This window comes from Sapajus apella, unplaced genomic scaffold (assembly GCF_009761245.1).
Source record: "Sapajus apella isolate SASKATOON/1434 unplaced genomic scaffold, GSC_monkey_1.0 scaffold22, whole genome shotgun sequence".
In the NCBI taxonomy this organism is placed as follows: domain Eukaryota; kingdom Metazoa; phylum Chordata; class Mammalia; order Primates; family Cebidae; genus Sapajus; species Sapajus apella.
The window spans coordinates 22,813,788-22,840,507 of NW_022436962.1; the positions used below are offsets into that span (position 1 = coordinate 22,813,788).

Sequence of the window (26,720 nt, forward strand, 5' to 3'; positions counted from 1 at the left end):
TCCCAAAGTGCTGGGATTACAGGTGTGAGCCACTGTGCATGGCCCAAATATTTTAATAGATTAATATTCTGATAATCATATAAAAAATAACAAGAAAAACATTACCTCCCCTGAAGACCATTCCATTTGCCTTACTAAGATGTATTGTTCAAATCATATTATTTTTATGATGATACAAAATATAAAATTTCATAAATTAAAACATAAGTCAAATGCATTAAGAGTATTCTATTAATACATAAAAGAATCTCCATGGCGAAATGTTTTGGTACACTACAGACTCCTTTTGTTAAGGGATCCTATCAACTCTCCCATCTTTTTGTGACATTTCAAACACTAAACTTTGCTTACGAGAGCATTAGCTAAAATCCTGCGATTCTGAACTATGACATGCACTAGCATCCTACCTTTCATCTTGCTCAGGAGAGACAGCATTTTATGAAGACAGCAGATAGACTGCGGTTTATCCAAAATATCCTTTTCCTTAGAAAGCCAAACACTCAGGAGCAGAGACTGAAATCAAATTTAAATCCTTTTCAGTCTAAAACAAATTTAACATAGACAAAATCTTATACTTTCCTAGACAGCAAATGCATGCATATGGATGATGCAGCTTTTTGAGGTGAAAAAGTAAGTGGTTGCTTGTCGTATCATGCAATATGAGAGGGAGAACGAGGTACCTTGTCTACCTAAGAGATTACAACCTGTTGTCTATTTAAACTTCACTGTTTCCAACTCTTCTTCGTTAAGCATTGCCTTCCAATCCAAATCTCTATGAAGGAGCATATTATCAGAAAGGAGTTACTACCACGTGAGCAAAAATTTGCTGTTTTTTTTTTGAGATGGAGTTTCGCTCTTGTTGCCCAAGCTGGAGTGCAATGGCGCAGTCTCAGCTCACTGCAACCTCTGCTTCCTGTGTTCAAGTGATTCTCCTGCCTCAGCCTCCCATGTATCTGGGATAACAGGCATGCGCCACCACACCCAGCTAATTTTTTTGTATTATTAGTAGAGATGGGGTTTCTCCATGTTGGTCAGGCTGGTCTTGAACTCCTGATCTCAGGTGACCCACCTACCTCGGTCACCCAGAGTGCTGGGATTACAGGCGTAAGCCACCATGCCTGGCGGATTTGCTGTTGATTAACAAGGTGCCACTGGCTGTAGGGTTTGACTGAGAGACTCACCCAGATCTCTCAGTCCAGGAGTCAGAGCCTCCCTGACAGGCTCGCCAACCTCTGTCTCACTCCTAAGGGGATCTCAGCTCAGGGCCCTCTCACTGCAGTTAGAGAACTATCCTATCTGTGCAGGAACTTGCTGGAAGACACCCCTCTCTGAGCCAACATGAGACACACCAGCCTCCATTCCCACAGCTGATCTTAAGAGGGCCCAGTCTCAGCTCGAGCCCCTCCTGCTGCAGTCAAGGAATTACCTCACTTGTGCAGGAACCTGCTGGGTGACACATACCCATCTGAGCCAACAAAACAGGTCGGCCAGGCTCGTTTTCACACAGATCCTAAAGGGGTCCAGTCTCACTTCTACCCCCTCTCACTACAGCTGGGGACCCATCCACCTGTACAGAGACCTGCTAGGATGCAGATGCACACGTGTCTGGGCCACCAGCACAGTCTTCTGGATTCAGGTTCCTGGCCAGCATTCCCACATAGCATCAGCACCCTCCTTGGGTCTTCCGTCAGTCCATGAAGGCTGGAAAGCCACATAAACCTCAGAGCTCTTGAGAAACATGCAGCAAGCCTGGGCTTAGGGCATCGTCTAATATTGAGACAGCTGCACTGGGCACAAGCTCAGGGAACATAACAGTTAGTCAGCTCAGAATCCCTGGAAGGCCCTCTGAGGAAGGCCAAGTAAAAACAAAGCCAGATTGTGAAGACTAAAGTAAATACCTAATATATCGATGCATAGATACCACTATACTTCTACAAGCATCAAGAACATTCAGGGAAACATGACCTCACCAAATTGACAAAGTAAGGCACCAGAGACAGAACCTAAAGTGAAGGAGATGTGTGATCTCTAAGACAAAAGAATTCAAAATAGCTGTTTAAGGAAGTTCAACAAACTTCAAGAAAACACATAAAATCGATTAAAAAATGTATCAGAGAAATTTTAAAAAGTTTGAAATACTAATGAAAAAATCAAATAGAAACCTTTGAGGTGAAAAAGAAATAAAATAAAAAATGCAGTAGAGAGCATCAAGAGCAGAATTGATCAAACAAACGAATCAGTGAATTTGTTGATAGATTATTTGAAAATACATAGAGAAGAAAGAAATGAATGAAATGGAATGAACAAGGCCTGTAGGAGCTACAAAACAACATCACAAGAGCAAATTTGGGGTTACTGAAGTTAAAGAGAGAACTGGGAAAGACAAAGGAGTAGAAAGTTTACTCAAATAAATAATAACAGAAAACTTTCCAAACCAGAAGATATATATATACAGGTCTAACAAGGTCAAGGGTCACCAATCTGAGTTAACACAAACAAGAATACTCTAATTTACAAACTCATAAAGGTCAAAGACAAAGAGAGAATTTAGAAAACAGCAAGAGAATAGAAGCAAATAACATATAAGATAGATCCAATATGTTTGGTAGCAGATTTCTCAACAGAAATCTTACAGGCCGAGGGGACAATATGTTCAGAGTGTTCAAGGAAAAAAACTGCCACCTAAAAATACTGTACCCAGCAAAGTTATTCCTCAGAAATGAAAGGGAAATAAAAGATTTCCTGAGACAGATGAAAGCTGAGGGAATTTATTGCTATCAGACCTATCCTACAAGAAATGTGTGATCTCTCAGACACTTAAAGGGAGTTCTCCAAACTCAAAGAAAATGATCCTAATCTGATTGCTGTACTAGTACTGTAATCATGGTGTTTAAAACACGTATATCTTTAGTAAGAAGACTAAAGAAAAAACTATCAAAAAATAATAACAATTTGTTAAGAGACAATATAAATAATGTAAAATGATGATACCAAAAATGCTAAAATGCAGGGAGAAGGGAGTTAATCTGTATAGGTTTTCTTTTTATGGTTTGTTTGTTCCTTTTCTGCAATCAAAGTTAAGTTCGTATCAGTTTTAAATACTTGTTGTAACTAGGACTTTTTTTTAAGCTGCATGGTAATCACAGCGCAAAGCCTACAATAGATACACTAAAAAAAGCAAAACACTAAAAAAAGCAATACACTATCAAAAGCAACGAATTGAAACATACTACAAGAGAAAATCATTTAACCATCAAAAAAAAAAAAAAAAAAAAAAAAACAGGAAAAAAGAAGAGGAGTTACATAACAACTAATAAACAAGTAACAAAATAGCAGGAGTAAGACCTTACCTAATAATACTGAATATAAGTGGGCTAAATTCTCCAATTAAAAGACACAAAACGACCTGGGCACAGTGGTATGCACCTATAGTCCTGGCTAACTGGAAGGCTGAGATGAGAGAATTGCTTAGACTCAGGAAAAAAAATAATAATAAAAAAACACAGAGTGTCCGAATAGATTAAAAAACAAAATCCAAGCATACATCTGTACTGCATATAAGAAACTCACTTCACCTATAAAGACAAACAGACTGAAAGTGAAGGAATGAAAAAAGGTATTCCATAAAAATTAAAACCAAAAAAGAGCAGAAGCCATACGTAGATCAGAAAGAACAGACTTTAAGTTGAAAACTATAAAAAGAGACAAAGGGGAGGTTGAGGCAGGAGACTCCCTTGAACCTGTGAGGTGGAGGATGTAGTGAGAGCCAAGATTGTGACACTGCACTCCCACCTGGGTGACAGTGACTCTGTCTCAAAAAAAAATGGAGGGGGCAAGACGGTAACTATATAATGGTGAAAGAGTCAATTCAGCAAGAGATCTATCAATAGTTAAGTATGTATACACCCAACAATGGAGCACACAAATATATAAAGCAAATATTAATATATCTAAAGGGAGAGACAGACTTCAATACAGTAATAATAGGGGTCTTCAATCTCACTTTCAGGAATGGACAGATCTTCCAGATAGAACATCAACAAAGAAACATCAGAGTTAAACTATATACTAGACCATATGGACCTAATAGACATCTATAGACAATTTCACTTGCTGCTGCAGAATACACATTCTTTTCATCAGCACATAAAATATTCTTCAGGACAGACCATATGTTTACCACAAAACAAGTCTCAACAAATTGTAAAAGGTCAAAATCATACCAAGAATTTTTCTGATCACAACAGAATAAAACTAGAAATCAGTAACAAGGGGAACTTTGGAAACTGCAAAATATAGATATTAAACAACATGCTTCTGAACAACCAATGAGACCAAAAAAAACCAACTAAAAAGAAAATTTAAAAATTTCTTGATAAAAATAAAAATGGAAATACAACATACCAAAACAATGAATGCAGCAAAAGGAGTGCTAAGAGGGAAGTCTATAGCAATAAACACCTCAAAAAAAAAGACTCCAAATAAGCAATCTAACAATGCACACCTCAATAAACTAGAAAAATAAGAACCAACCAACCCAAAATTAGTAAAAGAAGTAATAAAAATCAAGCAGAAACAAATGAAATTGAGACTTAAAAAAATTACAAAAGAACAAAAAAGTTGTTTTATTAAAAAAGAAACAAAATCAACAAACCTTTAGTTAGACTAAAAAAAAAGAGAAAAGACTCAAATAAAGAAAATCAGAGACAAAAAAGAAAACATTACAACTGATACCACAGAAATACAAAGGATCATTAGAGACTGTTATGAACAGCTTTATGCCAACAACTGCAGAAAAACAGAAAACCTCAACGAACCAGTAATGAGTAACGAGTCTCCCATCACAGGAAAGCCCAGGATCTGATGAATTTCTTGTTGAATTCTTTCAAACATTTGAAGAACAACTAATATCAATTATACTCAAAGTATTTCACAACACTGAAGAGAAGGGAATACTTTCAAACTCATTTTATGAGGCCAGCATTATCCTGATACCAAAACCAGACACATACATAATAAAAAAACACATTAAACAGTCAACAAGCTCACAGAGGTAGGATCCCCAAATCCTAACATTTAACATGTGAATGGAGGCCAAAATATAACATGTGAATGGAGGGGTTTGAAAGAGTGTGCATTTGGCACTCTGTATCCATGCATTCCACATCCGTGTATTCAATCAACTGAGTCAAAAATATTCAGGAAAAAAAGATGGATGGTTGCATCTGTACTGAACATATACAGACTTTTTCTTGTCATTATTCCCTCAACAATACAGTTTAATAATTTACACGGCATTTATGTTGCATAAGGTATTATAAGTAATCTAGATACAATTTAAGATATATGGGATATAAGGTATATGGGAGATGTGCATAGGTTACATGCAAATACTACACCATTTTAACTTTTTTGTTTTTTTTTTTAGAGACAGGCTCTCACTCTGTCACCTAGGCTGGGGTGTAGAGGTGCAATCATAGCGTATCCTTGACCTCCATGATTCAAGGGATCCTCATGCCTCAGCCTCCTGAGTAGCTGGGACAACAGGGACATGCCACCGTGCCTGGCTAATTTTTTACTACAGCATTTTATATCAGGACCTTCTGTAACCGTGGATTTTGGTATGGTGGGGGAGTTTCCTGGAACCAATCTTCCATGGGTGCTGAGGGACAGCTGTGTATGTATAGATGTGTAGGGGATGTAATAACAAAAAAGAACAAGGAATATGGGGTATGTTTCCTTTTTTTTCAGAAAGGGCAAAAATTTAGTGTTGTATTTTCTCCTTGGATGATTCTTTTGTTTTATATTTGTTATATTAGAGATTACATTCTAATATATATTCAAAGTTTGAAAATGTTTGATAACAATTTCACGTTGCTTTAAGGGAAGTTTATTTTGTTTTAAAGATCTTTTTCATTGTAACACGACATTTTTTTTACTGATGATCCAATTCTACTGTAAATGCATACATACAGATGCCAAATTTATTTTAGGCCAACTATAGAATATGCTTCTTAACATTTACAGAAAATTGGCCAGGCACAGTGGTTCTTGTCTGTAATCCAAAAGCTTTGAGTGGTAAAGCAGGGAGAATCACTTCAAGGCAGGAGTCTGAGACAGCCTGGGCAACATAGCAAGACCCCCATCTCTATGAAAGTAAAAAAAAAAAAAATTGCCTGGCATAACGACATGCGCCTGTAGTCCCAGCTACTCAGGAGGCTGAGGTGGGAGGATGGCTTGAGCCAAGGAGGTTGAGGCTGCAGTGAGCTATGATCACACCATTGTACTCCAGCCTGGGTGACAGAGCAAGACTCTCTCTCAAAGTAAAAGAAAAAGAAAAAAAATATTTTTACAGGGTATAAGAAAAATAAAATAATGTTACTCTATTAAATACGGTGATTAAAAGTTTCTTTGATCATTTTTAGAATATCATTTGATCATTTTTAGGATATCATTCTATGATATCCTAAAAGAAAATGGTTAAAAAAAAAAAAAGACTGACACTTCTGGATGACATTCAGAAGGAAGAACAGCATCCAGCAACCAAAAAAAGCCTTACCAACAACAGCTGAGGGCTAAGTCCAGCCGACTCCAAAGTGTGACACATATCCTCAGTAGAGCTGTCTCCATGCAAACACTTCCAAAAGAAGAAACTGCCTGGTAGAACAAAAACAAACCACATTAATCAATGACTACTTACCATGTGGACTAACCATCTTATTGAATCACAATCTGGAATTCTAGAGAAGCAAAACATTATGAGGAAAGAGAAATTAATAGTTCAATTTGCTTGATTTATTAAAGCAGAAAGCAAATAATGATCTACTACTGTCTCTTTAGTATACTTACTAATACAACCTGTTGAGATCAGAGTATCTTTTGTTGGCCAAAAAATACAGTACATTAAATCCTTCCATTAATTAAATTTCAAAACAAACTGAATCTCTGACATACTATTATGTTCCTTAAATGCTTTCTTCTACAAGAGGAAGCATACGAAGAACAGTGTATTATTTTACGTACCTAAAGCCACATATTCCTCTTCACTAATCTTCTTTATGTTGAGTACATCCTTTTCATATTCTAAATATTCCAAAAATGTTTTTACAGGTAACACACCATCTTTATCATCAGAAAATCGAACATTTGTCCTGGTGTTCTCTTGCTTATATTTCTCTAGTAATGCCTGGAGCTTAAGCAGTTCTTTTTCATCAAGCCTTAGTAACACAGCCAAGTCCTTTAAGAGAGAGAACAAAAACAAAAACAAAAAAACAGCATTCCACATCTATCAACCACATTATCTGAACTGAAATTCAAGGCTGTCAGCAAAAATTGACTTTTTAATTAATATAATAGCTATCATATCCTCTGCTTAAAACTTTACTTACAAATCACGTTTCATGAATAGGAGGTTCTTTAAATAAAGTAATCTTGAAACACTACATACTACTAAAAGTACCATTTTAGCATATTTCTTAAGGGTACTCTACTCTCTTCTAGAATGTTAGTTTTCTTTTTTTTCTTTTTGTAAGATAGGGTCTCACTTTGTGACCCAGGCTAGAGTGCCTTGGCACGATCATGGTTCACTGTAGCCTTGACTTCTTGAGCTCAAGTAATCCTCCTGCCTCAGCCGCTTGAGTAGCTGGGACCACAAGTGTATGCTACCACATTCAGTTAATTAAAAAAAAATTTTTTTTTTTTTTTTTTGTAGAGACAGGGTCCCACTATGTTGCACAGGCTGGTCTCAAACTCCTGGGCTCATGTGATACTCCCACCTCAGCTTCCCAAAGTGTTGGGATTACAGGTGTGAGCCATTATGCCCCGGCAAATGCTACAATTTTAATAAACTGTGCCGGACGCGGTGGTTCACGCCTGTAATCCCAGCACTCTGGGAGGCCGAGGCGGGTGGATTACGAGGTCAAGAGATCGAGACCATCCTGGTCAACATGATGAAACTCCGTCTCTACTAAAAATACAAAACATTAGCTGGGCATGGTGGTGCGTGCCTGTAGTCCCAGCTACTCAGGAGGCTAAGGCAGGAGACTTGCCTGAACCCAGGAGGCGGAGGTTGCGGTGAGCCGGGATCGCGCCATTGCACTCCAGCCTGGGTAACAAGAGCAAAACTCCGTCTCAAAAAAAAAAATTTTTTTTAATAAACTTGTATTGTTATATAATCAGAAAAAAATGTAAAAGCGTGTCAAATGCAACTCTTACCATTCTGAGGAAACTAAATATTTGAATTTAAATGCTTAGTTATCAAGCAGTATAAACACTACAAAATAAAAACATAGAAAAACAGTTCTCATTTTATCTACATATAAGTCCTGTATGCAGCTCTCAGGGATATAACCTGCTAGGCTTTCAAATTATTTTTATATACCATATGTATAAAAACATATCGTGGATGGGCATAGTGGCTCATGCCTAAAATCTCAGCACTTGTAAAAATAATGTAAATTTAGCAGAAAGGTACAGAGCTACCAGGAGGCTTGGTAAAGAAAATATACCTTTAAAGCTTTAAAAAAATTCTTTTTATTTTTCTTTTTGAGACAAAGTCTCACTCTGTGGCCCAGGATGGAGTGCACTGGCACAATCTCAGCTCACTGCAACCTCTGCCTCCTGGGTTTAAGTGATTCTCCTGCCTCAAACTCCTGAGTATCTGGGATCACAGGCACGTGCCACCACGCCCAGCTAATTTTTGTATTTTTAGTAGAGACGGGGTTTCACCATATTGGACAGGATGGTCTCGATCTCCTGACCTGTGATCTGCCCACCTCGGCCTCCCAAAGTGATGGGATTACAGGGATGAGCCACTGCACCCTGCCAAAAAAATTCTTAATTTTCTACTTGTTTACTACTGATTTTAAAAAGTAAAACTAATCAGAGAGATTATTTTATAGAATATAAAATTTGGGATTACTCACATTATCAGAGAATGGTGTGTCTAAATGAAAATCAATGGAATTTAACTGACTGACAGACTCATATAGTTGCAGCAATTTCAGTTTATTGGCACAAAACTGTAGCAATCCTTCATCAACAGACTCAAGTTCTAAAAGGTAGAAGAAAAAGTATATTTAAGAGATATGTTTAACAGACTCATAAACAGGCTTTTCTTTCATTAAATCTCTCAATATTACATAATTCCCTGATGCTCTGATGTATTAAATATTGAGCTGCTTAAGCTATGCCAGATTTTGAAAGCAAAGACAATTTTTCTGTCATGACAAAATGTCTAACTTTTTAAATAAAATAAATGCTCTAAAAGTAGGGGGATAAAAAAGAAAAAAAAAAAGAAGGCAGAAATACCTTCATCTAATACTTAAAATTTAAAGAAATTATCTGGAAATACCTTTGAAAAGATTTTCCCTGACTCCATAATTCATATACTATATCAATATTTATATCTAATATAAAACAAATATTTATTCTTTAAAAAGGGAGACACTGAAAATCCCCCCAAATCTTATTTTAAATATAGTATCATGGAATATTGTTCAAGTTCTTAGAGCCATAATAAAACTGACCATACAAAATAATTAAAGTTTTTAGGAATCTCAATTTTACATAGGGCTTGAAACGGATGATTTTATAGAGCTCCAACAATGGAGTTTGTTTGGTTTACTACCAGACCAGTGAAAGATAACTTTCCACTTACCACATATTGGGATTTTGTTAATGCCTTGAGGGGTAGGAGGGCTTTATAAGTATACTATGCTTTTAAAAAGAGGTGTTTATTTCTGACAAGTGGTATACACTAAAGGAGTTCACTATTTGCCAATGTCAGTTTTATGTATCTGTTAAAAAAAGGTTGAATAAGAGTCTCAAAATTAGGACGTTTGAAGCCCTGAAAGAACAAATTAGAATTTGTTTAGTAAGCCACTTAAAGCTGTCTTACACATAATTAAAACACAAAGCTGGTTTTACACAATCAATATGACAAGCAAAAGTCACAACTAGATGATACCAGTCCACTGAACACCACGATTTAACTGATGTCAGGAATTAAGAATAAATTGAATTTTTACTAGTTTAGTTGGACGGAATATGGTGTTACAATCCCAGTTTCAAGTGTAATCCTTTTTCAGAAATATACATTTTGACTGACTGATTGATTGATTGATTTTAAAGAATAATGTGACAGTACAGACAAATTTTGAGCAGCAAAAAATGATCAGAAAATCCAGAACTAACAGTCTGATTGTTGTCTGTGATTTTGGAAGTCCTTAACTCTGTTCATGAGGGAAACTGATGGGAAAATACAGATGTTATACACTAACAGAACATTAATACAAAGTACAAATATTTTTTATTATTATCTTGATCAAAATGACACTATGTCCTCCCCTAGAGAAATCTGTTCCCTCTTGTGAAGCTAAAGAAAAGACAACGGCAGCAAGAGAACTTGGTTGTTTTTCCCATACCACCAGCTAACTTCCCCTTCATTCCAATGGCTTTCACAATGTTCTACAGCTAGATAAGAAAAACAACTTATCATTCTATACTGACATCTTTCCTCACAATTAAAAAAAACCTTTCCAATAACAGTCAATACATTCACAGACAGCTTAGATGAAGATCAACTACATACACTAAACAGGGAGTAAATAAGATTCCTCATTTCACATATATATATATCTATATATATCTTCCATATTAAAGTAACATGATGGTATCATAAAGTCAGTTGCTTTCTATAATCAAGAGTTAGAAAATTTGAGTTGAGAACATAACCTCCTATCAGTACAAACTCTTATTACCTTGATTTTTTAAAGTGTCCATTAATGTCTGAGTGATGTTTCTAAGGCAAAAAAATGGTAAACGTTCACTTGCCAAAATGCTTTCCAAAGCCTAGAAGAAAGATATTGAATAATTCTAGTAATTATAAGGCAATGATTTTTTTATCTTGTATTTATGCCCGCACTTTCACTACCTCAAATTTCAAAGGGAAGCTCTATATTTAAGATGTTTTAGTGTACATACCTTAAATCTCAAGTTGCATTGTTAAGTAATATACAATCAACTTCATGTCACCAAATATGATATAAATGACAAAAAGTCCAGGCTGAGGATAAAACAACTAGAAGGCAACAGCTACTTAACAGAATAGCCAAATCCAAACAGAAACAAAGATAAGCTATTTACCAAAAGAAGGGTTTGAATATGCCTATACTATCTAGGCATAAATGAAATGCAGAGGTTATCGTCATGTCAATAACAAAAGCTGCCAACAACTTAGTTATAGCTTAATTACTGCATTTGTGCGCGGCAGACAGGATCTACACGCCATGCTGGATAGATACAGTACCTACCCTACCCTACCTCCCTCTCCTCACCCCCACAGATATTTAAGATTCTTCATAAGCAGTCCGAAAATATCTCTTCATTCCTAAAGTAGCAAGTATCAGAAACATCAATGAGTTAGACACAGCAGTTAAAGGTCACATTTATCCTTTCATATTAGCACATTAAATTGGATTTTAATCAATGAGATTAAATAGTTTAAAAAGTAGGCTGAGAATGTGGGATGAGACAAATATCCGATCATAGCACAAGAACCTCTGTGTGTTTGTGCAGGAGAAATGGGCTTAGAGGGTGGCTCAAGACGTTGGTCAGGCCTATAATGAAGCAACCACCTGGAAGCAATAAAGAAAGTAACTAAAAGAGGCAAGAACCCAGGACAAGCGTAACCTGCTCCTGTTTTGCCTATGATTACACAGGCTAGCAGCTAGCTTACTTTCTTCCTCATTATTCAGTCTCCCAAAGCCTAAACTGGTTTCTTCCCTCCCTTTAGTCAGTCTCACAAGACGTATAATTTCTGTTACCGGGTTTTCCAGCGTTTTTAATAAAATTCACAGCTTCATACATGATTCAGAAGTATTGTTTTAAAAAAAGGAAAATCAAGAAGGCAGTTTGCATTATGCTGGTTTCCCAATTTTGTTATTCTATAATTTAAAATAAGAAGAAAGATGGCATCAAAATGAGAAGAACTGTGTGGGTTATGGCCCTTTCTACTACAGATGTCTCAAACTGTCTCTCTAGATGCCCACTTTGTCATCATCATGTCATCTTTAATAACTGAGACTTTGCCCTGAGGAAAATGAGAGCCAATTAGCATTGTCATTAGAATGGAAAACACAATTAAAAATCACACAGACTTTTCTGTTCCACAATAACACAATAAAAAGTGTTTTAAAAACTGACTGCAACAGAAATCACTATTCACTAAATTATCCCATGTATGTAGCTGTAAAATAGTAAGAAACATACATATTGGTCTATGGCCCCAGTACCTGACACAGAGTTCCTGTAATTTCCTGAACAATGGGGGTGCTAGGAGTTTATTTTGTTCTAATGTTTTGTCTCTGCCCTAGTTCATGAGTCAGAACTCTTAATCCCTTTGTGGACAGCGGTGCTAGGTGAACCTTTTGTTCTAACATTTGGTCTTTGACCCCCAGTTTCTAATGGGGGGCTTCTAAGACCTCTAATTTCCCCGGTGATAGGAGAATCTTTTGTTCTACTGAAGCCTCTCATGGTGGGCTCCTGGAAAGCTTCAGAATAAGGAGTTGGTTGCCAGTGGAACCAACCATATATTTGAGGACTGGAACTTTTAGCCCAACCCCTGACCTCTGGGGAGCCACAAGGGGCTGAAGGCTGAGTTAATCACCAATGGCCAATGATATAATCAATCATGCCTACATAATGAAGCTTCCATCAACACCCAAAAGGACAAGGTTTGGAAGAACTTCTGGATAGTAGAGGTTGAACATGTAGAGGTTCCTGAATAGTGGCTTGCCAGGAGAGGGGATGGAAGCTCTGCAACCCATCCCATATGATTTATGCTATGCATCCCTTCCATCTGGCTGTTCATCTCTACCCTCTATATTATCCTTTTAATAAATGGGTAAACTAAGTAAAATGTTTCCCTGAGTTCTGTGAATTGCTCTAGATGAACCCCAAAGAGGGGGTCATAGGAACCCCAATTTATAGCCAGTCAGCCAGATATATAGCTGACAACCTACTACTTGTGACTGGCAACTGAAGTAGGTAGAAGTCTTGTAGGACTGAGCTCTTAACTTGTGGTGATGATCTCATGCTATCATCTCCAGGTAGATGGTGTCATAATTGAATTGAACTAGAGAATAGCTAGCTGGTGTTAGCAGGAGAATTCCCCAAAGAAATTGACTGGTGTGTCGGGGGAAAAAAAGCCCAACATCTAGTGGCAGAAGTGTTGAGTTACTGTGTAAGAGAAAAGAAAAAAACAACGGTGATATGGTTTTTTTTTCTTATATTTTCACAGTAGCATTATTTTAGATGCTGTGAATTATAAAACTCGAGTATTTGGTAAGGTTCCTACTTGAAGGAGCTTAAAAGGCCTAAAGAAAAAAAAAGTTGGAGGAGTTATGACTAACACACATGAAATAATTAGAAAATAAGTAGTCATTAACTATCCAGCTCTGACTGAAAGTAGAGTAGAAGTTCAGAATTATCCATGGGGATTGAAGCATTATGTAAGAATTTATGGAGTTAGGACTTGAATAGCATTATGAGGGCTTTGGATAGGAGGAGTGGGAGTAAAAGAAATCACCAACGGTGACCATATTATAACCACGAGCCTGGCAAAAAGTAAAAGTCTGGCAATACCATGGAATGTTGAGACTGTGGAGTAACAGGGACTCATACAGAACAAGTGGGAATGTAAGTTAGTACAATTATTTTGAGAAACAATTTGCCATCAGCTAGTACAGCTGAGGAAGCTCACACCCTAGCAATTCCACTCTTAGGTATAAACTGCAGAGAAACTCTTGCATATGTGCCTGAGGAAATATGTACACAGATAAGCAAAGCATCATTGTTTGTAATGGTAAAAATCTGGAAACAACCTAACTGTTCACTGACAGGACAGTGAATAAATTCTAGTCAGCAAATGGAATTTGCATGACATAGTGAATGAATGAATTACAACGATAGCTACATACACCAATATGAATGACACAGAAACATAATCCTGAAGGAAAAACTAAAGTCACAGAAGACATAGGGCATGACTCCATTTATATCAAGTTTGAAAAGGCAGGAAATGCATCAACAGGTTTCAAAGAAGCCACACAGAAATGATGTAGCTAATAAAGCAAAGAAAAAGAAAGAACCACAAAATTCTAAATTATGGTTACCTTAGGGATGAGAGAAGGGAATGGGACTGAGGAGGGACACTCAGGACTCTTTAGAGTTCCTGGTAAGATTGTATTTACTAAGGTGGGTGGTCATATGCACATATTTCTCATATATATACATATATAAAATGTGGGGATGTGTATGTGTGGGTATATAAAACACACTCAGATGTATGGTTATATATATATATATATATATATTTAAATGAGACAACAGGAACTTCCACATAAAAATATAGAAAGGGATAAATAATAAAAACATGAAAAGACTTCAGCCTGCCATGTTTGGGGGAAATAGGAAAATAAAGATTTTAAGAAGGATGTATTATAGCTACTAGCAGGAAAGTTCACGTATTACATACACTTACTTGTATTTTGGTTGCAGGGTATTTAATATCAAGAATTAATTCCTTTATTTCTGTTTCAACCAAATCTATAAAGAAAAAATTAAGGTAAAATTTTAACTTTTATAACAGTGAAACATTCTGAAAGAAAATGAACACCTCTATACTATCAGTGAGTCTAAAGGATTTTTGGGTTCTCTCACATTAATGTTTCCTTGTTATAAATTATAACACCCTCTAGATGGCAGACTTCTTCCTTACAGAGCAATTCCAATAAGTACAGGTGATCACTTGTATCACTTGTACCTCACCTCATTCTGAAAAGGAGTTGGGCTCATCCATGGATTATTCTGATTGCTCCATTCAGAATATTTTATTGATTCAAAAGATGACAGAACAATATGCTTTATTATTAGTATGATAGAATACTTACCAAGATTGGGAGATTTTGTTTTCAGTAAGGCTGCTAGTTTCTTCACTAGGTGCATATCCTTGGCTCGTTCACTCTTCTTATCACTAAAACAATAAATATAACAAATTTTTAAAGAATATGAAATTTTCTTTCTAACTCTGACGTACTCCAACTATTTTTTTCCTTTATGTGTTTCCTATTTAACTTTAAAGGTATCAGTCTAAAGACAAAGGAAACAACAAAATAGCAACTACAAAACAGTACAACAAACCTAGGAACTAGGAAAAGTTAGCAGAGAAGCATCAATCAGCAACACTGGATACACCTTACCTCAGTGCTAAATGGAAGGGAACGTTCACTGTTTTCACACTTCCAGACACTGGATCAACAAGACAGATCTGATAAGTCTGTGGCTGCCAACTCTGACTGGTAACATTATTTAAGCCCATTATTTTATATCCAGGATACAGTAGCCTAAAAAGAACACAAATCAAGATGGTAAAAATATTAGAACAGGAGAAATGCCAAAAAGTCCTTTTATTATAGCTACGGAACCCAACATTATTATCAATTTAGGAACATTAATAAGGCAACTAAATACTGATAGCAAACACATAAGTAGAGCAGGGCTCAACTAGCAGAGTTCTGCTTTGTTCAAAGATTCTATAAAATAAAATGAATACAATCAGGCCCAGGTTTCAAGGGCAAACAAAGCATTCACCTCACTTATCACTAGGGCAATCTGAAGGAACCTTTCCTTTTGAGTCTTCACAGCATAAGTTAGGGACAAATGTCAGCAAAAAGCTAACTTTAATTCAGTAGTGTATCACAGCATTTTCAACTTTTTTTGTTGTTATTAAATAATTATAAACCAGGTACTCACAGGGAAAACCACAATAAAGCATATTGTAATTCTCCAACTTGTAATCTAATATAAGGAGCTTTAGTAAAAGCTTTATTTTAATAAAAGCATTCCTATTTTTCATTTTGTAACCAGCACAATGCCAGCATTTGCAGCTTACCTGCAGTGCTTTCCCACATTGAAAGCTCCTATTCTAGGTCCCTGCTGTGTGCTCCACACTTCTAAAATTCCCCTTCTTGGAGCATAGATCACAAGGAATTGAGCTACTCGACTTGGACCCTGAGAATTTCCAAAGGGAGAAAAATCTGCCTTTTCTGGTACTCTTTCATGGAGGTCCTCTACAATTTGAATCCATCCAATTTGTGCATCGCGGTACCCTTAAAGATAGAGGGAAAGGGAAGTTAAATACTTAATCTAGGTTCCATAGCAGCCTCCTGAAGTACTCTGGAATAGTGGCGGTGAAGTAAGAAAAGCTATAAAAGTATATTTTTTAAATTATGGAATAGCTTAAATAAAAAATGATAATAAATAATAACCAGTCTATCACTAAGATTTATCAAATCTTAGTACTTTGTATATTTACTTCTGATCACTTTTTCTTTGTCAAAAGAAAATACGCAGTGGCTCACATCTATAAATCCAGCACTTTGGGAGGCCAAGGCGGGTGGATAATCTGAGATCAGGAGTTTGACAACAGCCTGACCAACATGGTGAAACCCTCTCTACTAAACACAAAAAATTAGCTGGGCGTGGTGGCACATGCCTGTAATCCCAGTTACTTGGGAGGCTGAGGCAGGAGAATCACTTGAACCCGGGAGGCGGAGGTTGCAGTGAGGAGAGATAGTGCCATTGCACTCCAGCCTGGGCAACAAGAGCAAAACTCAAGAACAGAAAAGATTATAGATATAATTGAAGCTACCTGATTACCCCTCCTGACCCCATTCCCTTCCCTTCCCAACCAAGCCTTTTGGTGATATGCAGATAGAGAGAAAATATGGGCTACAAGGCGACAGGAGGAAGGTCCTGCACGGGAGAAGTAGCTGATGCTGTCTTCCATTTTAGGGTGACCCCCTCTTATAGTCAATTGATCCTTCTTTCCAAGTATACAATAGAAAGGAAAACTGAATGCACCAGCTGCAGAAAGACAGGCAATGATGTAAGGAATAAGACTGCCACAGGAAATCTGGAGCAGTCAGTACAGCTTTGTCTTCTGTATTTTAGAAAAGTCTTGCTGAGAACACACCTTTGATATTGTTTCAGAAGACAAACACCAAGGAGAAATGATGTACCTGCAGTACTAAAATTATTTCTACAGATACTTAGACATGTAGTAGGTAAAGACTGCCTGCCTCTGTCTGTCACTGCAGGAGTTCTTTGGCAAGAAGGTGATAGTGGCTTCAATCTGTCCAGAGTAATTTAATGACCTCAATCCATAATTCCACAGATTTTAAAGGACAGACAAGACTGCACCATAAATTGTGGTCTACACTGACATGTTACTATTCCAGATGACTCTAAATAATGTAATTATCACTTCTTAGTCAGGGAGATATTATTTTATTCAGGGGTTGACAATGTGCCCAGTTAAAAGATATTTGCAAGTCTCCCTTATAGTTAGATGAGGCCATGTCACTAAGTCCTGGCTAATGTAGATAGTGGTTGAAGAGACTTTGGGGAATATCCTCAAAGTAGATTGACTCAGCTGTCAGGAGAAGCCTTCTTCCTTTCTGCTTCCTTCCTGAAATGCAGATAAGAGGGCTGTCTATGAGAACCTTGAGTGGGGAAGCTACAAGGAAGAAGACTGCGTTCATGAAGATACTGTGGTCTGTTACTCAGGTCTGTTACTAACAGCTGAATGAAACTCCCAAGTGACATACTTATTGACACACCAGGTGGATTGACCCAAGCATATGGATATAAAAGTCAAGTAAGTGAACATGGGTTTTGCTATTTTAAATCTGAAAGACTTGGCACTATAGATTTGGGGAGAACATTTGGCTCAAGAATGGCTTTGTGAAGGGGAGTAAATGTAGCAGGGGAAAGAAACTGAACTCAGAAATTGACAATGACAGTGAGAACTGAAAAGAAAGTACAAAAGGTTAAATATGGCTATGAGGTGATCAAACCTCAGGGATGTATCAACTAACTACTCAATCAAGTGGTTGCTGATCCGAGTTCACGTCAAAAAAATAAAAACATGTAAACATAAAGAATTAAACAGAATTATCAACCAGAAGCTGAAGGATGATAACACTGCTCAACGATTGGGGTAAAAAGTAATTGTTTTTCTGGATTGTTGTAAGAAGTACCTTTCCACATGCGTATTGCAATTCCTCTAGCTACATCCAATAAAATAACTCTGCCAAAATCATCTGTTACTGCTGCCAGCGTGTTACATGGAGACAGACATATGCTTTCACCATGGCGTCTAGAATCCGGAAGTCCAAATCTGATATTTAAAAAGAAAATAAAAGCTCAAATCACATTCCAATTCAGAAACATATAACAGAATAATGAAATGCATAAATGAAATAGGCTGAATCTGTTTTTATATAAAGAAATATGAATTCTGCCTGGATTAATAGTTAATTTATTAATCACAACTGACATTTGTAATATAAGATATATAAAAGAAATAAAACCACAGTTCTATGTAGGTTTTCAATAGATACCCACAACCCTATACCTTTAGAGAATATAAAATATACCTTTATTTGATTAAGAGTCATGCCATAGAAAATAATGTCCTCACCATCAACTAAATTTTAGAATTTGCTCCCACACAGGCATCTTTGTCTATTTTAAGTTCTTATTCCTAATCTTTCTCTTTCTTGTAAGATATCCGATCCTGCTGAAACCAATCTGGCTGAAGCAAAAACTTTCCTTTTTCTAAATAGTTATCTCTAAACTGCTGTTGGTCTATAATCAACCTCATTAGAATTCTGAGTAAAATAAAAGTAAAGAGGTACTAAAAAAGAACTAGGAAACTCACTTTGAGAAATGTCCCTGAAACAAAGATGCTCAAACTTTGTTACATCTATTTGAGATTCACAGGGCCATTTGGCTAATTTCTTGATTCTTGATATTAGGAAACATGATATGCTACAATACATTTTTTAAAAAGATGAAAAAAACTTAGATGATATACTTCAATAAATTTTAATAATTAGTTGGCTCTCTTTAGGTGAAGAATATCCATAAAAAGGAAGATAAATAAACAGAACTATTTCCCTTCATGGTGGTACTTTATATTAGGTGATAAAAAGTTATTTTAAAACAAAACCAAACATTAGAAAAAATCCTTCTGTCTAAAAAATACTAATAAAAAAGAAACAAAAATCATGCTCCTTCTACCAAAAAAAAAAAAAAAAACTCACAAATATACTAATACATTCTAATAAAGCACTACTGAAATAAACAAGGAAGCATAGGCCAGGAGTCTTGTCTAAAGACTGCTTGAATACACAACTCCTGCTATTACTTTTTTACTTTTTTTTTTTGGAGATTGAGTTTTGCTCTTGTCCTCCAGGCTGGAGTGCAATGGAGCAATCTTGGCTCACTGCAACCTCTGCCTCCCAGGTTTGAGTGATTCTCCTGCCTCAGCCTCCTGAGTAGCTGGGATTATAGGCAAGCGCCACCATGCCTGGCTAATTTTTGTATTTTTAGTAGAGATTAGATTTCACCATGTTGGCCAGGCTGGTGTCAAACTCCTGACCTCAAGTGATCCATCCAACTCGGCCTCCCAAAGTGCTAGGATTATAGGCATGAGCCACTGTAATCTACCAAGATTATATTTTTTTAAAAGAAATCACTGGCCGGGCGCAGTGGCTCAAGCCTGTAATCCCAGCACTTTGGGAGGCCGAGGCGGGTGGATCACAAGGTCAAGAGATCGAGACCATCCTGGTCAACATGGTGAAACCCCGTCTCTACTAAAACTACAAAAAATTAGCTGGGCATGGTGGCGCGTGCCTGTAGTCCCAGCTACTCAGGAGGCTGAGGCAGGAGAATTGCCTGAACCCAGGAGGCGGAGGTTGCGGTGAGCCGAGATCGTGCCATTGCACTCCAGCCTGGGTAACAAGAGCGAAACTCCGTCTCAAAAAAAAAAAGAAATCACTAAGAACTTTTAAAGTTTACATAACTTAGTAACAAACTAAACTTTTAAAAGAAATTCAACTAAACCAATTCTCTAAACCAATTCTCCTACAACTAAGCATAGTTTGTTAATAAGCACATTTAAGAAATACAACTTGAATACCTACTGTATAACAGGGATACAGCTGTGAACAAAACAGTTACGAATCACTCTTCACATGGAGTTTTACATTCTAGTGAGAGAAAAAAATCCCACCGTAATGGCTTTCAGAAGTTCCAAAGACTTATGAGATCAGCAAATCAACCAGGCACATGAAAAGACCATAAATTTAACAGTACTCTTCTCAAAGGACTAAAATTTGAGAAGCATAACAGACTTGCCTTACAGCTAATGGGGTAGCTGGCTCAACCTTTGGCTTTTGCTTCTGGACAGCTTCTTCTTCATGCTTACCTTTCCAACCAAGCCAACCACTGAAAAGAAAGAAAACTTAGAATAAAACTGAGCTTTCAGGGTTTTAAAGTCCAAGCTACCAAAATACAGGTTAAAAGCAAGCTAGATACAAATTAGGTATTTTTTATTTAATTGTTAAGTAATTACCTGGCAGCATTAAATAAAGCAGAAGTGAGTTTACTTGCAACTGCTAGTGCAACATGAGATAATAATGGTTGTGTGCTTCCCTGAAAAACAGAACATTTGAAAGAAAATTTAGTAGCTTACAAAGAAACAAACATACTTTCTAAATAAAGCTTACTTCAAAATACTTTGAAAAGTTGTAAAGGCTGGACTAGCAACTCAGCTTCTTTCAGAGTACAGTAAAAAGTTTATTTTAAGAGCAATATAATAAAAAGTTTTAACTCTATAGTTTAAAAATAAAATCATCATTAGCCTATGTTATCATTAGAATTTACCTCTTTAAATTCCAATTCATTAAAATAAATTTTAAACTAGGATATTAAGATTACATTATTCTAGCTGGACTAGCCAACTCTTTTCTCTCTTTATATATATATATATATATATATATACACACACACACACATATACATATATATATATGTACATACTTACAGGCACACACATACACACACAATTTTTATAAAAGTAAAAAGATATTTTGAACAATTCTGAGAAGTATGCTTTTTAAGTGAGAAACAAGAGCTGCCAAATCTAACACTCAACTTTCCTCTATTTTAGGAAGCAATTTTCACAACTTATAACAAGCATAGTTGGCAGCTTGTTCTGTCTTTACAAATTCCTCATTTACTCAAATCCCTAGTGAGCTGACATCATTAACAAGCCTGAGCTTCTGAATATTGCAGCAATATTTAAAGAAATCTCAGCTATCAAAGAACTCAGGGCTTCAGAAACAAAGAATTTTCTTTTATACTGATTTTAGTGCCTTTTTAGTTAATCTAAAGAATTTGGAAGAAAGCTAGTTGAGATTAATGTTAGTTTCAATTGAAATTTAGAAATGTAAACTGCTTAATCTTCTAAAGCTAAGCAAGTTGGCATATCCAATTTGTAGACAAGTTGTGAAATCAAGAGTTGCCTTACTCATGATCAGTGATAAAACTCATACCTCTAAAGCATAGAAGAAGCCGGTAAATGGATTGGACCCTACAGTGATATACTGAGACATGGCAGGTGGACTATTTTTAATTGCTGCATTAAATCCACCTATATTGGAGGCAGTCTTCATTTGATCAAAGGGGGACAGAGTCATAATACCTAATGATAAAAAAAAACATGATTTGAATGTACAATGTTATTTTGTTCATGACATTTTTACTTCAGTTCCATTCTAAGATGCTAAATCCTTAGTTTTATTCAAACAAGTCATTTTAAGAGCTACAAAATCAACATCAGAAAATATTTTGCTGGGCACAGTGGCTCACTCCTGTAATCCCAACACTTGAGAGGCCAAGGCAGGTTGATCACTTGAGGTCAAGAGTTCGAAACCAGCCTGGACAACATGGTGAAACCCCATCTCTACTAAATATACAAAAATTAGCCAGGTGTGGTGGTGGGTGTCTGTAATCATAGCTATCTGGGAGGCTGGGGCAGCAGAACTGCTTGAACATGGGAGGTGGAGGTTGCAGTGGGCCGAGACCACAGCAATTGCACTCCAGCCTGGGCAACAGAGCAAGACCTCGTTTCCCACCCCAAAATTAAAAATTCCATCTATAATTTCTATAACCTATAGAATATAATAAAACCCAAACTTAATTTTTTGAATAGATACAAAACTCAGAGGTACCAGAAGTATATAGTCCACTATATCCCCAAGTACCAATTCACATCTTTTTTTTTTTTCTTTTTGAGATGGAGTCTCACCCTGTCACTCAGGCTGGAGTACAATGGTGTGCTCTCAGCTCACTGCAACCTCTGTCTCCCAGATTCAAGTGATTCTCTTGTCTCAGCCTCCCTGAATAGCTGGGACTACAGGCGTGTGCCACCATGCCCAGCTAATTTTTGTATTTTTAGTAGACACAGAGTTTTGCCATGTTGGCCAGGCTGGTCTCAAACTCCTGACCACAGGTGATCTGCCCACCTCAGCCTCCCAGTGTTGGGATTACAGGCGTGTGCCACTGCACCGGCCCCAATTTGCTTTTTAGTAGCAACAACCAACATAATTGTTTCTTATGCTGTCTTCCAGAGGTGCTGTATACACACAAATGACAGATCAAATAAGTTGGTGCGTGCCTCACTTTTTGTGTTTAATAAAACATCAAGAAGATATCATTCTTCTCAATCATTCTTAGGATTCTATTATATAGACATAGCATAATTGATCTGACCTACTGGTGGACATTTGGGTCATTTCCCATCTTTTGGCACTACAAAGAATTCTACAATATATATATATCCTTAATGTCTTTGTACACTTATATACATCTATCTATACTGTACCAATATACATAAATTCTTAAAAACATTAGTGCAGGGTCAAACAGGATCTACATTAAAAAAAAAAAATTTTTTTTTTTTGAGATGGAGTCTTCCCCTGTCACTAAGGCTGGAGTGCAGTGGCACTATCTCGGCTCACTGCAACCTCCACCTCCCAGGTACAAGCAATTCTCTGCCATGGCTTCCCAAGCAGCTGGGATTACAGGCACCCGCCACCAGGCCTGCCTAATTTTTGTATTTTTAGTAGAGAGGAGGTCTCACCATCTTGGTCAGGCTCGTCTTGAATTCTTGACCTCATGATCCACCCACCTCGGCCTCTCAAAGTGCTGGGATTACAGGTGTGAGCCACTGCGCCCGGCCTTTAAAAAAATTTTTAAGTACTGCTACACTGCGTTCCATAAAGATGGCGCTAACTTATACTCCCACAAAAAAAGCTGAGAGTACTTGTGCTCTGTATCATTCCAAAACAGTGAGAACAAACACTTTTGAATGTCTGCTCTGTAGTTCAGAAATCCCCAATGTTTCATAACGGAGACTTACTTTTCATTTCCTTAAAACTCTAAGAGCAAAAATAGCTTGAATGTTGATAGCCATATGCCTTGGTGGAGTAGCAGAGGAAAACCCAGTGTCATTTAATTTCACCTGACTGGCAGAGAGAAGAGGGGAAACTGAGCTTAGAGAGCTAGGAAGTAAAGAACTGCTGCTATTCTAACATATGGACTCAGGCAGTGTCTTCAAACTTGAGTACTCATATGATAATGTGAAGACACCCCCATTGAGATAACCTGAACTCAAATATACCATAGAATGAACCAAGTTACAGTTTCTATTGTTCCATATACTTTTTTTTTTTTTTGAAACAGCGTTTTTCTCTGTCACCCAGGCTGGTGTGCAGTGGCATGGTCACGGCTCACTGCAGCCTCGGTCTCCTGGGCTCAAGCAATCATCCCGCTCCAGCCTCCCAAGTAGCTGGGATTACAGGCACAGGTGACCACACATAGCTAAATTTTTTATTTCTCATAGGGAAAGGGTTTTGCTATGTTGCCCGGATTAGTCTTGAACTCCTGAGCTCAAGCGATCCCACCCACTGTGGCCTCCCAAAGGGCTACAATTACACGGGTGTGCTGCTGTGCCCGGCATTACTAATTTTCATATACATGTATTGCCTCCCCTTTGCCTGAAAACTGTCAAATAATGAATTTGTACTTAAGATGAGTCCTAGGAAAGGAAATTCTTTTAGTGAGTTCATAAGCAAAACATTCACTGGATTTATAGGAATTAAAGTGATCAAACAAATCCTTGGACTATTTTTTTAATTCCCGTCCCACTTCCTAGAATATTATAAAAGATAAGAACACCTATCTCATAGTCATAAATGAATCCACGATTCAGTAGACAAAATGTTTTCACTACATTATAAAATTTGCATAAGTTTTGTCTGACTCCACCAGAACATGATCAAAGAGTAAACTGTATGACATATAAATTGAAATTTAAGTTTTAAAATAGCTTCTTTGCAGATTCCCCATGCGATACACATGGGAGTGTAAATTGATACAAGATAATCCACAGGACAATTTTGCAATAGATATAAATTTTTTAAAGGATTCTAATTTATAGTAAGGAAATGGCTGATCAGTTCTTTCCACCCTTGCCACCAATATCTTTTCCTTCTATAACATAAACCTTTTCCTTCTATAATGCAAATCTACAGATTTACATTTACATTTTCAATGTCATGCTTTAGTTCCTGTCAAAAGAATCTATAGATTCTTTGTAACCTTGATTTCAAGCATACCACACTTAGACCACCATCTCCTAGCTTTCCATCTCAATTACCCTAGAAACTCCCTGCAGTAATTTCACAATTTCGAGTTTCAAATAATTAATCTTACTGTTTTTTCCACTATTTATCAAGCACCTCTTGGGATCACTTCCCTTTTTATCCAGCTTAGATTTGTGTTCCATCATCACCACTTTCCTGTAAATACCCACTACCTCCCTACACTTGTCTCCCCCTACACATATACTCCCCTAGCTAAATATTAACCTTGGTTGACCTAAACTTTCTGCACTCTCTGCTCTTGAAGCAAAATAGCTGATCATTGCTAAGAAAAGCAATATCTCTGGGTTTCAGAGTAAGGACCACAAACAAATAGACATAAAGGTTGGTCCAAAATCCTTCTGACCTCCTCAACTCTCCTTCCCACCCTTGATCCTTTGAAATTTGGTTGTTGAAGAAACAAGTTGTTTGAGACCAATTTCCCAGTCTACATTTTGCTAACTACATTCCTATAGTATTATTTAAGTGTTATTCTGCCCTCTATATTGCTACATATTGGTACTGAATTTAGGGGGCTGTTATCTTTCGAGTCACCGATTTTAGCACTATTTTTCACTAACTTAAGGTGGTGTGGCTTATTTACATCTCCTTCTCTCCCTATATCCTTCCAAAATATTTGTATCTCAATTTATTAAATCCACTGTTTTCATTATTAGGAATGATATAACTCACTGGTGAGACTCACTACTTATTATATTTCCTTGGGTGTGCATTTTTTTTCTGGAGTTATTATTACTTTGTCATTTAGAGTTTTCCCTGAGCATCTGAGGCCTTTCCACACTTTGGAAGACATCAAAGTCCTTCTCAGTATAAATTTTCATAAAGTCAAACTCATTGGATGATTTTCTAGGTCTAGTAGGGTGGCTAAAGAAGGCCTCTTTGACAAAGTGATATATAAACAGAGACCTAAGTGAAGAGAGGGAGAAAGCCATGTGACTAGCTTAAGTTTTCCAGGAAGAGGAAGCAGTAATTCTAAATGCTCTGGAGTGGGAATATGCTTGCTGCGTCTGAGGAACAGAAAGGAAGTCCACGTGATGAAACACAATGCACAAGGAGGGGTATACTGCAGGAGACAGTGTCAGAGTACCATAAGCCAGATAAGGTTGGACCTTGTATGTCATGGTGAGGAGCAACCAGGAGAAGAAAGATGATGTGGGAAAAAAAGGAGGAGCAAGTTTGACAGGAGGAAAATAAGAATTCAATTTTGGATATGTTAAGTTTGATATCTAGGTAGAAATTGTTCAGTAGGGAGCTGGAAAAAATGAGTATGAGGCTTCAGAAAGCGGTCAGGACTCCATAAAAAGGGAGAAACTAGGAATCTATTTTTTGTCTTTTTTTTTTTTTTTTTTTTTGAGATGAAGTCTCACTCTGTCTCCAGGCTGGAGTGCAGTGGCGCAATCTCAGCTCACTGCAATCTCTGCCTCCCAGGTTTAAGCGGTTCTCCTGACTCAGCCCCTCAAGTAGCTGGGACTACAGGTGCACACCACCACACCCAGCTAATTTTTTGTATTTTTAGTAGAGATGGGGTTTTACCATGTTGGCCAGGATGGTCTCCATCTCCTGACCTTGTGATCTGCCCACCTCAGCCTCCTAAAGTGCTGGGATTATGGGCATGAGCCACTGCGCCCCGCCTGGGAATCTATTTCTTATGCTCCTTGTTTGTCATTTGGAGAGCAGGGGGTGAAAATATTTATTCTTAAGCCTATAATAATTTGGCTTTCATCCTCACCATTCTACTTTAACTGTTCATATCAAGAGTCAATAAATAACTCCAGGTTGTCAAATCCAACAGACCTTCTTTTCCTGAATTCTGTGCAGCATTCCACAGTAAATCACTCCCTCTCAAATTTATATCTACAATCCCAGCTTCCTCCCTGAACTTCATATGCTCATGTCCAATTTGTATACTTGATACCTCTACTTAAATGTCGAACTGTGTCAGAAGTTAGCCTGTAAAAACATAACTCATTATTTGCCTACCTTAAATCTCTTCCTCTCTCCTCCTTATTCTCATTTCAGTGAACAGTCTCATCATCCCCCCTGTTTATCAAACTTAAAAATTAAGAAATCCTTAATTCTTTTCTT

General features: G+C 37.1%; 1 protein-coding gene across 3 annotated transcripts in view; it reads right to left on the reverse strand.

Moving 5' to 3' along the window:
* The window catches only part of RAB3GAP2 (RAB3 GTPase activating non-catalytic protein subunit 2), a 105,687-nt gene that overhangs the window by 25,828 nt on the left and 53,139 nt on the right, over positions 1-26,720 (reverse strand). For all 3 annotated transcript variants that reach the window (XM_032289281.1, XM_032289279.1, XM_032289280.1), the window contains 13 exons: positions 21,465-21,613; positions 20,483-20,562; positions 20,266-20,355; positions 18,102-18,241; positions 15,953-16,169; positions 15,261-15,404; positions 14,952-15,034; positions 14,543-14,607; positions 10,761-10,851; positions 8,925-9,052; positions 7,024-7,237; positions 6,560-6,657; positions 408-513 (listed from right to left, as the gene is read on the reverse strand). In XM_032289281.1, the coding sequence (XP_032145172.1) occupies positions 408-513; positions 6,560-6,657; positions 7,024-7,237; positions 8,925-9,052; positions 10,761-10,851; positions 14,543-14,607; positions 14,952-15,034; positions 15,261-15,404; positions 15,953-16,169; positions 18,102-18,241; positions 20,266-20,355; positions 20,483-20,562; positions 21,465-21,613 (1,605 nt within the window). The remainder of the gene's footprint in view (positions 1-407; positions 514-6,559; positions 6,658-7,023; positions 7,238-8,924; positions 9,053-10,760; positions 10,852-14,542; positions 14,608-14,951; positions 15,035-15,260; positions 15,405-15,952; positions 16,170-18,101; positions 18,242-20,265; positions 20,356-20,482; positions 20,563-21,464; positions 21,614-26,720) is intronic.